Here is a 12,219-nt window from a genome sequence, read left to right as displayed (position 1 = left end):
AGAAGTTTTGATAGCACACATAAAAGTACCTCTCTGGTGTCCTCAGTACTTTTCAAGAGTGTAAAGGGGTCCTGAGACCAAAAATGTGAGAACCTCTGATCCACAATATCATGTTTTAATAGCTGATTTAGTTCACTGCACTGGAGTATCGTAATTCATTTAATTAGTAAGTAATGCCAAAGAATAAGATCCTTAAAGTTAAATTTGTGTACACTCTTAATTACTTCTTTAAGATAATTTTCAGGGATGATTTTTAACATGCATACTTATTCACTTACTGTACAAAAATGGACTGACATCATTAATGTAATCCACCCCCTCAGCCAATCAACACTTTCCATTCTTTCTGTTTTGACTACTAGTTGAAGACTTTATCACTAGGTCACCATTTCCAAGGGGAAAGTACCTTGTGGCTCATCTAGCTCAATGGGCTCCAACTTAATCACTTTGAAATCTTTTTAAAAAGCAAATTCCCAGGGTTGTGGGAAAGAACTGAGCATAAATCTCAAATGCCTTTATCTACATGTTTACTGTCGGCCGAATCAATTCATTCTTCTCAAGTACAGGCTGAAATGAGTGCTGCGTCATACATGCTCCTGGAGCCCTCTCCGACTGAGGATTGCGGTGGTGCGCTGTAGCCATCTGTGTAGCCGCCTGTCCATCCTCTCCGAAGACCAGTGGCCTCCTTCTTGAACAGCACCCACGGCGCCTCCTCTCTTCTATTTCCCGTGCTAAGCCCAGTGCCAGGCACTCATTGAGGGCGCAGCAAATTTTAGTGAACTGCTGAACGAAGACTCTACCCTAGCAGATCCTTATTCAGTAGGTCTGAGACAGAGCCCAGAAACGTGCAGTTTAAATAAATCCTGCCTCCGACGTCAGATAACAAGAGTTCAAGGGTAACGGGCTGGGCTGCTCCACCACTAGGTCTTGAATCCCCATAACGGGACAGATACAGCTGCTTCACAGGGTTGCCGTGGGGAGTCACTGAGCTAATGCACGTCGCATTCTCGGCTCCGTGAAGAACACAGGCCAAGCGCTGAGACTGGGCCTCACAGAAAGTAAGCCGCAGCCCCAGGTAGGCGACAGAGAAATCCAAGATGGGGGCAGGGAAGGGCGGGGGCAAGGCGCGCGTGGGTGCCCGAGTGGGTGTCCCTGGGGGCGGGAGTGTGGCCTCTGTTGGGCGTGACCGGAGGGCGGGGTGGGGCCTTCGTGCGTGAGCGGGGCGGAGTCCCAGTCGGGGGCGGGGCCGCAGCTGGGGGCGGGGCCTTCGTGCGGGCCGCGCCGGGACCAGACTGGAGGCGGGGCGGTGGGCCTGGCGGGCCGCAGGCGGGGAGGGGCGGGCCCGGGGCGTGCGCTGACAGGAGCGCCCCGGGAGTGAGAGACGCCTCCTGGCGGGAGCTGGCGGCAGCGTGGAACCGAAGGCGGGCGGAGGGACAGGGGAAACTGCGTGGGGGTGGGGGAAGGGTGGCGGCGGGCCTGTCTCTTTAAGGTGCCCGAGGCTCGCGGGCGCTGCGTTGAGGGACGGCGCGGAGGCGCGGCCTGCCTCCCTCGCACAGCCCCGCGGCTCGCCCAGAGCTCGGCCGACCTGCGGGGGAACGAGGGCTAGGCGGCCTCGGGGCGCCGCGGCGCACGGTGAGCGGGAGCAGGCGGGGCAGGGTCTGCGGCCGGGGAGGGTCCGGGCCCAGAGCACCGGCCTCTGGAGGCCGAGGCCGCGGCGGGCTCTCGGGGCCGGGAGAAACGGAGCAGCTCCCGCGCGGCCTGGGCCCCGCCTACGCGCAGGACAAAGTGGGGGCGCCGCCCGGTGGGTGCTGGGCGCGGGCACGCAGGCCGGCGGCACCTCAGCGGCCCTCTCCGCTGCCTCGCTGGTCAGCGGCGCGTCGGTGAGCCGAGGGTGAAGAGCCGCCGTGGCTTCTGCCTCCTCACCCGGCAGCAGGGGCTCCGTGCAGCGCACAAAGGCTGCTGTCAGTGCCATCCCCCTTGGGACCACACACAGGTCGCCAGAGCCTGAGAAACTGGTCCCGACGTAGGAAAACAGTTCCGCTGTGGTATCGTTCCTCACTCCTTAGGAAAAAAAAAAAGGGAGGCCCTTTAAATAATTTTGTTACCTGCTTTATATATGCCCTTATTTACTTGAATACTTTTTCCAGTAAGATTTTGGGAGTAGTATGAAGACAACCAGAAGAGATGGAAAAAAAAAATCCCATTTTTAGTGAGTGTAGGATGAAAACTAGTTATGGATAAAAATCACTTTTCAAATACCTTCTTTGGCCCCCACGAATATGCACCAGAAATCATCCGACTGTGTATGTGGTGTTAAATAAATTAGAAAATTGGGTTACTAACGGTCTTTAAGAATAGTTTATGGGCCTCAGTAACAGTCACCAGGGCTTTCTCTTTCAAAATTGAGTCATCCCGGGTGCAAAGCCCTTTATTCTTTTCACCTTATTGCTTTTGTTTTATTGTACTTTATAATACTTAGAATAAAAGTTTACAGTAATCATAAAGGCCCTATAAACTCACCTTTTATATATTCAACATCAGTAGTCATTTATTTTACTTGATTATATTTTTGGGAGGGTTTGTTTTAATGCCAAGAAGTTATATCTTTTAAAACAGCTTAATAAGCATGTCTGTGGTTTAGCCACTGTCAGGATTTGTGCTGGTCTTTTTTTCCTTCTGTTTTTCAAAGTGTACTATCTTCTTAATAATGTTGAAGAATCTATGGTACCTTTGGTGTAGAATTAAAAGAATATCTTCACATTTTAATAAATTACTCAAGAGTTCTTAATGCAATTAATAATTTACTATCCTCTTTGTTATTTGCTGGGTTATTTAAGGAATGACTGTCAACTCCTTTCTCTCAGCTGCTTCATTCTGGCTAATTATGTTAAGAGGTAAAATGAGATGGTCATAAATACTCATTAGAATAATTTGCATTTTAAAAATGTGTTAAATTGGGGCACCTGGGTGGCTCAGTGGGTTAAGCGGCTGCCTTCGGCTCAGGTCATGATCCTGGGGTCCTGGGATCGAGCCCCACGTCCGGCTCCCTGCTCAGCGGAGAGCCTGCTTCTCCCTCTCCCTCTGCCTGCCACTCTGCCTACTTGTGCTCTCTGTCTGTCAAATAAATAAATAAAATCTTTTAAAAAAATGTGTTGAATGTTTTAAATTATGATACAATATTAATAGTTTTAAATATGAGTTTAGAGTTGAATAATGGGCCTAAAACTAAAGTTGAATAGTAGTGGAACAGTATTAAAACTAGTTATTTGCCTCAGTAACCTGATGGTTTTTATATACATATCATATATGTGTATATATATGTATATGAAGTTGGCTAACAAGACATTACTTATATAAAAATTGTAGTTTGTTTTGACTGTTTAATCATTCATTGAGTGTCCTTTAAATGATCACTCAAAAGTCTTAACACAATGAGTCTTGTTTTGCTTTTCATTTCTGTATGTGTTCTTAACCTAGCCCTTGCCTTTGAATTAAAGGTGTTTTTTTTTCTTTTTGTTTGTTTGTTTAGCTTCCTGGGAGTTGATTGTCTCTGAAGAAACATGAAGACACACTGTGTTGTTATGCTTACTCTAGCCATCCTAGTGTTCCTGACATGGGTCCCTGTGTCACTGAGTTGTAACAAAGCACTCTGTGCTAGTGATGTCAGCAAATGCCTCATTCAGGTAGGACTAAGTGTACTTTTATTAATATTAAAATGTAAAAGAGATAAAGAGTGCATATATACAGATATAGAGTGTGTGTGTGTGTGTGTGTGTGTGTGTGTTACAGTGTAAGGCCTGAGTATTAAGTCAGCTCCTGAGGTACTGAACCATGACACACTGGTCTGGGTTTTTGCCCCCATAGTTTTCTTGCATATTCCCAAGGTCAGATTCAAGAAGTTTGGTGCTGAAAATAATATCCAGTTTCATAAATATGCCATTACAAAGTGATGAGCACTCCATTCAGATAAAGTAAAGGGTTTTCTTGTATTATCTAGTTTATATACCAAAGAAGCTCAATTACTATATTTAGAAAAAAGCTAGTCAAATAATAGAAAAATTGTTCCTTTATATAAAGTAATAGTTGTCTATTCTGTGCAACGGTTATCCCAAATGTAGCAATTAATGCAGTAAACATTTATGTCATGCAGTGTCTGAGGGTTAGGAGTCTAGAAGCAGTTGAGCTGGGTGGTTCTGGCTCAGGGTCTCTCACAAGATTGCAGGCAAATTGTCGGCTGAGATTGTGGAGAATCTGCTTCAAAAACACTTGACAATTATGTCTCTTTCAGTCATCAGGATAAGCCTAGGGATGTAGCTACCACTGTCATTTTTCTGAAGAAAAAATTGAGGTTAAGTAATTTGGTTAGGTTCATATAGCTAGTAAGTGACTGTAGAATGAGGTCTTTAACTCCAAAGCCTGTGGCCTTCCCACTAACCATACTGGTTATTACTCCATAAAGTTGTGTTAATTAGTGTTAATATAGCTGTTCTCTCTTTTCTCATCCTGTTAGACCATCTGCAGTCTTGTGCCTTTTGTGTGTGTCTGTATTTATTAGCCTCCCTTTTAATTTTTGGTTGTTGGCTAAGAAATCCGGTAACCACACATATTAGAATTCTGTGTAAGGTATGAGTCAGCTGTAATTCTGACATGGAGCAGTTGTGTGTATGTACTATAAGTGATAATGATTTTTATAGATTTGAGGTATTTTGTATTCATTTTGGACATTTTGGTCCTTCTCATTAATAGTTCGAGATCCTTGGAAGCCTGGCCTTTGTCTGAGTGTAGTTTGCCACCATCTCATACTCTCTTTACCCTTACTTTGCATTTCAAATCAAAACATTGAAATAGAGAAGTTTGTTGGTTGGTTTGTTTTTATTTTTTTTCACTGTGGACATTTTTCAAGCATAAATAGAAGAAGAGAGGAGTATAGTGAAGGGCAGTCCGGCAATTAACTCAGGCTACCCATGTTTCATCTCTGTTCCTCTACACTGCCCACCCCAGCTATGTCTTAATTTTAGGCAAATTCCTGATACTGTTTTATCATAATTCTAATATCTACATTTTAAAGATAAGAACTCTAAAACACAGATATTAGCAATTTACGGGGTGCCTGGCTGGCTCCATTGGAAGACCATGATACGATCTCAGGGTTGTGAGTTCGAGCCCCGCATTGGGTGTAGAGATGACTGAAAAACAAAAACAAAAACAAACCCCAAATAATCTTAAAAAGAATTAACAGTAATTTTAAATATCATCTAATTTTATACATGGAAGTCTTGATATGGCATGTCTGCTTAGGCTCATGCTGGCAGAAAACTTTGTAGTCTGTATGTGAAGTCCAGCTTTGTGCTCTGGTCTGATGGGGAAGTGGTGCCCCTTCCCACGTTGCTTCAATGTAGCTTTATTATTATTAGAAATAAAGTATCGCAACAATTGCTATATTCATGTTCAGGTAGAATTTCACTTAAATGCCACAATATTTTTGACTCTCCAAATCTATAATTTCCATTAGTTCAAATAATTAAAAATTGGATTTTATTAAAATAACTTGCTTGGTAAAGGAGTATTTTAAAAAGATAGCTTTTGGTTAATATTGATAAATACCCTCAAAGGTTTTCGGTTTGTTTCTTTTGCTTTTAAATTAAAAAATATGTAGGAGCACCTGGGTGGCTCAGTTGGTTAAACATCTGCCTTCAGCTCAGGTCATGATCTCAGGGTACTGGGCTCAAGCCCCGCATCCCGTTCCCCACTCAGCGGGGAGTCTGCTTGTCCCTCTGCCCTCCCCCCACTTGTGCACACTTTCTCTCAAATAAATAAATCGAATCTTTTTAAAAATTAATTAATTTAAAAATATGTAATACAAAATACTTCAAAAAGTAAAGACTACTATGAGTGTAAAAACTGGAAAATTGAGTGAGCTTCACCTGTTAAATGGTGACTCTAGTTATTTCATTGGAAAGAAGCTAGGACTTGTTTTCTTTACCATTAATTCAGTGATGCTAACGTTTCTCAGATTCCTGTTGTTCCTTCAGAGCCAGGAATCATCAAATCTTTTTCTGGAGTGGTAGAGACAACATTTCTGGTACATAGTGGCAGAGTATTTGAAGCTAAAAATATTGCAGGCTTGAGAATTAGGGATTTTCTTATTCATTTATTCACAAACACTTATTGGACATTGAAGGAAAATGTGATTAGTTCCACCATTTGACTGATTTTGTGGTCTCCAAAACTCCAGCAGATTATTTCACATTCTGAGCTTTATTTTCCTTGTATTCCTCTTACTATGGCTATGTAACCACCCCAGAAATCAGTGGCTGAAAACAAGGTTGATTTTGCCCATGAATTTGCATTCTGCCGGGGTGGGTGGGGTAACTCATCTTTGCACCACACAGCACTAGGGCAGCTTGAAGGCTGAGGGCTGGACTTATCTGAAGCAGCACTATTCTGTAGAACTTTCTACAATGATAGAAACAGTCTACATCTGCCTTGTGCAGTGCAGTAGAAACTAGCCACATGAGGCTATTGAGCACTTGGAATATGACTTGTGTGATTGAAAAATAGATTTTTAAATTTTATTTAGTTTTAATTAATTGAAATGTAAATAGCTACATGTGACTAGTGGCTACTATACTGGATCTCACAAATCTGAAGGCTCACTGATAAGTCTAACACCTGGGCTAGAAAGATTCTTCAGCACTCTCATTCTGTCTCTCTCGCTCTCAGTCACTTACTTTCTCAGTTGTCTCTCTATATGACCTCTCTAGTGTGCTGGTTTAAGACTAGCTAGATATCTTACATATTGGCTCAGGGCTCCCAAGATACATGCCTCATGAAAGAGAGCTAGAGGAATATGTATTGCCTTTTATGGTCTCACCTTCGAGGTTACGTACTACTTGCACCATAGTCATTGGTCCACCTGGATTTAAGTGGAGGGAACATAGGCCCTACCTCTGATGGAGGAGCATAAAAAGAGCGTATGGCATAAAATGGCATGGACATCTTTGAAAAATACATACATACTAAGTGTAAAATAGATTGGCCGGCTAGGTGATCTCAGAGTTTCCTTCTAGTTCTATATAGTTCTAAAGAAAGAAAACAACTATTATGTGTTAAATATTCTCTTTTTTAAAAATCAGAGTAAGAAAGGCATTTCTCTCTCTTTTTTTATTGAAGTATAATTGACATACAATGTTACATTAGTTTCAAGTATACAGCATGTTGATTTGACAATTCTATACATTAGTGCTCACTATAATTAAGTGTAGTTACCATTACAATATTACTTTTTTAAAGATTTTATTTTATTTATTTGAGAGAGAGCAAGCAAGAGAGAGCACAAGCAGGGGAGAGGGGCAGAGAGCGTGGGATTAAGCAGACTCCCCGCTGAGCAGGGAACCTGACTCAAGGCTCCATCCCAGGACCCAGGGATAATGACCTGAGCCAAAGGCAGACGCTTAACTGATTGAGCCACCCAAGTGCTCCTGTTATTACAATATTATTGACTATATTCCCTATGCAGTACTTTCCATCGCTATGACTTATTTTATATCTGGAAGTTTGTAAGTATACCTCTTAATCTCCATTATCTATTTTCCCCATCTCTCCTTCCCCACAGCCATTAATTTGTTCTCTATATTTAAGAATGTTTGTCTTATTTTTCAGATTCCACATGTAAGTGAAATCATATGGTATTTGTCTTTTTCTGTTTGACTCTTTTCATATAGCATAATATTCTCTAGGTCTGTCCGTGTTGTCGCAAATGGCAAGATCTCATTCTTTTTTATGGCTGAGTAATACTCCTGTGTGTGTGTGTGTGTGTGTGTGTGTGTGTGTGTATACACTACTCTTCTTTATCCATTCATCTACCTATGGACACTTGGGTTGCTTCCATATCTTGGCTGTTATAAGTAATGCTGCAATAAACATAGCATGTATCTTTTCAAATTAGTGTTTTCCTTTTCTTTGGGTAGTTGGATTATATGGTATTGTATGTATTTCTATTTTTAATTTTTTGAGTTACCTCCATACTGTTTCCTACAGTGTTTGCACTAACTTAACATTCCCACCAACAGTGCACGAGGGTTCCTTTTTCTCCACATCCTTGCCAACACTTGTTATTCCTTGTCTTTTTGATGGTAGCCTTTCTGACTGGTATGAAGTTATACTTCATTGTGGTTTTGATTTGCATTTTCCTGATGATTAGTGATGTTGAACATCTCATGTGTCTGTTGGCCATCTGGATGTCTTCTTTGGAAAAATATCTCTTCAGGTCCTCTGCCCATTTTTAATTGGATTATTTGGGTTTTTTGGGTGTTGAGTTGTAGAAGTTCTTTATGTTTTGGATACTAACTCTTTATCAGATATATTATTTGCAAATATCTTTTCCCATTCGCTAAGTTACCTTTTTGGTTTTTTCTTTTATTTTTCTTGCACTGTGCAAAAGCTTTTTATTTTGGTGTAGTCCAGCTAGTTTGCTTTTGTTTCCCTTGCCTCAGGAGACATATCTAGAAAAATATTGCTAAGACCGATGTCCAAGACATTATTGCCTATGTTTTGTTTTAAGAGTTTTATGGTTTCAGGTCTCATTTTTAGGCCTTTCATCCATTTTGAGTTTATTTTTATGTATGGTGTAAGAAAGTGGTCCAGCTTCATTCGCATGTAGCTGTCCAGTTTTTCCAACACTGTTTATTGAAGGAACTGTCTTTTCCCCATTGCATATTCTTGCCTCCTTTGTTGTAGATTAATTGACCATATAGGTGTGGGTTTCTTTTTGGGCTCTCTCTCCTTTTCATTGATCTGTGTGTCTGTTTTTGTGCCAATACAATACTGTTTTGATCACTACAGCTTTGTAATATAACTTGAAGTCTGAAATTGTGGCGCCACCAACTTTGCTTTTCTTTTTCAAGATTGCTTTGCTATTCAGGTCTTTTGTAGTTCTATACAAATTTTAGTATTATTCTAGTTCTGTGAAAAATGCTGTTGGTATTTTGATAGGGATTGCTTTATTTTTTTTTTTAATTTATTTGAGAGAGAGAGTGAGAGAGGACATGAGAACAGGGTGAGGGGCAGAGGAAGAAGCAGACTCCCTGCTGAGCAGGGAGGCCGATGCGGGACTTGACCCCAGGACCCTGGGATCATGACCTGAGCCGAAGGCAGTCGCTTAACCAACTGAGCCACACAGGCGCCCAATAGGGATTGCTTTAAATGTGTAGATTACTTTGGGTAGTATGGACGTTTTAACAATATTTGTTCTTCCAGTCCATGAGCATAGTCTGTCTTTCCCTTTCTTTGTATCATCTTCAGTTTCTTTCATAAGTGTCTTATAGTTTTAAGAGTATAGGTTTCTCACCGCCTTGGTTAAATTTATTCTTAGATATTCTTTCTGTGCAACTGTAAATGGGGTTGTTTTTTTACTTTCTCTTTCTGCTACTTTATTATTAGTGTATAGAAATGCAGTAGATTTCTGCATCCTGCAACTTTATAGAATTCATTTAGCAGCTCTAGTAGTTTTTTGGTGAAGTCTTTAGGGTTTTCTATATATAGTATCATGTCATCTGCAAAGAGTGAGTTTTACTTCTTCTTTACCAATTTGGATGCCTTTTATTTCTTTTTCTTGTCGATTGCTGCAGGTAGGACTTCCAGTTTGTTGAATAAAAGTAATGAGTGGACATCCTTGTCTTGTTCCTGATCTTAGAGGAAAAGCTTTCAGTTTTTCATCATTGAGTATGATGTTAGCTGTGGGATTTTTCATATGTGGCTCCTTTATGTTGGAGCATGTTCTCTCTAAACCCACTTTGTGGAATTTTATCATGAATGTGCTTTGTCAAATGCTTTTTCTGCATCTACTGAAGTAATCATATTGTTTTTATCCTTCCTCGCGTTGATATGATGTATCACATTGATTAATTTGCAAATATTGAACCACCCATGCATCCTTGGAATAAATCCCACTTGATCATGGTAAATTATTTTTTTTAATGTACTGTTGAATTTGGTTTGCTAGTATTTTGTTAGGATTTTTGCATCCATGTTCATTAGAGATATTGACCTGTAGTTCTCTTTTTTTGTGGTGTCTTTGGTTTTGGTACCAGGGTGATACTGGCCTCATAGAATGAATTTGGAAGTTTTCCTTCGTCTATTTTTTGGAGTAGTTTGAGAAGAATAGGTATTAATGCTTAATTTTTTTTTAAAGATTTTTTTTATTTAAGAGGGAGTGGGGGTGCAGAGGGAGAGAATCTTCAAGCACACTCCCTGTTGAGTGTGGAGCCTGAGATCATGACCTGAGCCAAAGTAAGATGCTTAACTGGCTGAGCCACCCAGGCGCCCCAGTATTTCTTTAAGTGTTTGGTAAAATTCCTCTGTGAAGCTGACTGATCCTGAACTTTTGTTTGTTGGGAGTTTTTTTTTTTTTTTAAGATTTTATTTATTTATTTGACTGAGAGAGAGACAGCAAGAGAGGGAACACAAGCAAGGGGAGTAGGAGAGGGAGAAGCAGGCTTCCCGCTGAGCACGAGAGCCCGATGCGGGGCTGGATCCCAGGACCCTGGGATCATGACCTGAGCTGAAGGCAGATGCTTAATGACTGAGCCACCCAGGCGCCCCTTGTTGGGAGTTTTTTGATTACTGATTCAATTTCTTTACTAGTAATAAGTCTGTTCAAACTTTCTATTTCTTCCTGATTCAGTTTTGGAAGATTGTATGTTTCTAGAATATTATCCATTTCTTTTCAAGTTGTCCGATTTGTTGGCATATAATTTTTCATAATATCCTTTATATACATATACTTTTAAAGATTTTATTTATTTATTTGACAGAGAGAGAGACAGCGAGACAGGGACCACAAGCAGGGGGAATGGGAGAGGGAGAAGCCAGCTTCCCGCGGAGCAGAGAGCCCGATGCGGGGCTCGATCCCAGGACTCTGGGATCATGACCTGAGCCGAAGGCAGACGCTTAACGACTGAGCCACCCAGGCGCCCCCTCATGATATCCTTTATATTTTTCATGAAACCTTTATATCACTCTGGTGTTGGTTATTTATCCTCCCTTATTTCTGATTTTATTTGAGCCCTCCCTCTTTTTTTTTTTTTTTTTTTAAAGATTTTACCTATTTGACAGAGAGAGACACAGCAAGAGAGGGAACACAAGCAGGGAGAGTGGGAGAGGGAGAGGGAGAAGCAGGCCTCCCGCCGAGGAGGGAACCCGATACGGGGCTCAATCCCAGGATCCTGGGATCATGACCCGAGCCGAAGGCAGACGCCTAACCATCTGAGCCACCCAGGTGCCCCTCCCTCTTTTTTTCTTGATGAGTCTGACTAAATATTTATCTATTTGGTTTACCTTTTCAAAGAACCACCTCTTGGTTTCATTGATGTTTTCTATTATGTTTTTTCTCTTCATTTTATTTATTTCTGCTCTAATCTTTATTGTTTCCTTCCTCTTTCTAGGTTTGGGCTTTGTTCTTTTTTTTTTTTCCTTTAGTTGTAAGGTTAGGTTGTTTATTTGAGATTTTTTTGTTTCTTGTGATAGATCTGTATCGCTATAAACTTCCCTTTTTGAACTGCTTTTGCTGCATCCCAAAGATTTTGGACTGTTGTGTTTTCTTTTCTTTTCTTTTTTTTTTTTAAAGATTTTATTTATTTATTTGAGAGAGAGAGAATGAGAGAGAGCACATGAGAGGAGGGAGGGTCAGAGGGAGAAGCAGACTCCCTGCCGAGCAGGGAGCCCGATGCGGGACTCGATCCAGGGACTCCAGGATCATGACCTGAGCCGAAGGCAGTCGCTTAACCAACTGAGCCACCCAGGCGCCCGGACTGTTGTGTTTTCATTTCCATTTGTCTTCATGTGTTTTTTTATTTCCTCTTTGATTTTATGGTTGACCCATCTTTTGTTTAATAGCATGTTGTTTAGCTTCCATGTATTTGTGGTTTTTCCAGAATTATTTCTTATAATTGATATCTAGTTTCATTGTGGTTAGAAAAGATGCTTGATATGATTTCAGTCTTTTTAAATTTATTGATATTTGTCTTATGGCCTAACATGATCTATTCTGGAGAATGTGTACTTGGAAAGAAGTATATTTTGCTGTTTTTGGATGGAATGTTCTATGTATGTCTATTAGTCCTTCTGGTCTAATGTGTTGTTCAAAGCCACTGTTTCATTGTTGATCTATCTATCTTTCTTTCTTTCTTTCTTTCTTTCTTTCTTTCTTTCTTTCTTTCT

The 12,219-nt window shown here is 41.0% G+C and overlaps 1 protein-coding gene across 2 annotated transcripts in view; it reads left to right on the top strand.

The window, feature by feature from the left end:
* Positions 1-284: 284 nt before the first annotated feature.
* The window catches only part of TWSG1 (twisted gastrulation BMP signaling modulator 1), a 78,963-nt gene continuing 67,028 nt past the window's right edge, over positions 285-12,219 (top strand). The window contains exons 1-2 of one of the 2 annotated variants that reach the window (XM_032397853.1): positions 285-1,075; positions 3,530-3,683. In XM_032397853.1, the coding sequence (XP_032253744.1) occupies positions 3,561-3,683 (123 nt within the window). In that variant the 5' untranslated portion in view covers positions 285-1,075; positions 3,530-3,560. Of the gene's footprint in view, positions 1,076-1,395; positions 1,633-3,529; positions 3,684-12,219 lie in introns of those variants that run through there. The other variant, XM_032397851.1, reaches the window with a different exon arrangement.

Source organism: Phoca vitulina, unplaced genomic scaffold, assembly GCF_004348235.1.
Source record: "Phoca vitulina isolate PV1807 unplaced genomic scaffold, GSC_HSeal_1.0 scaffold105, whole genome shotgun sequence".
Taxonomy (NCBI): Eukaryota; Metazoa; Chordata; class Mammalia; order Carnivora; family Phocidae; genus Phoca; species Phoca vitulina.
The sequence above is the reverse complement of the archived record's forward strand: the minus strand, read 5'-3'. Positions and strand labels throughout refer to the sequence as shown.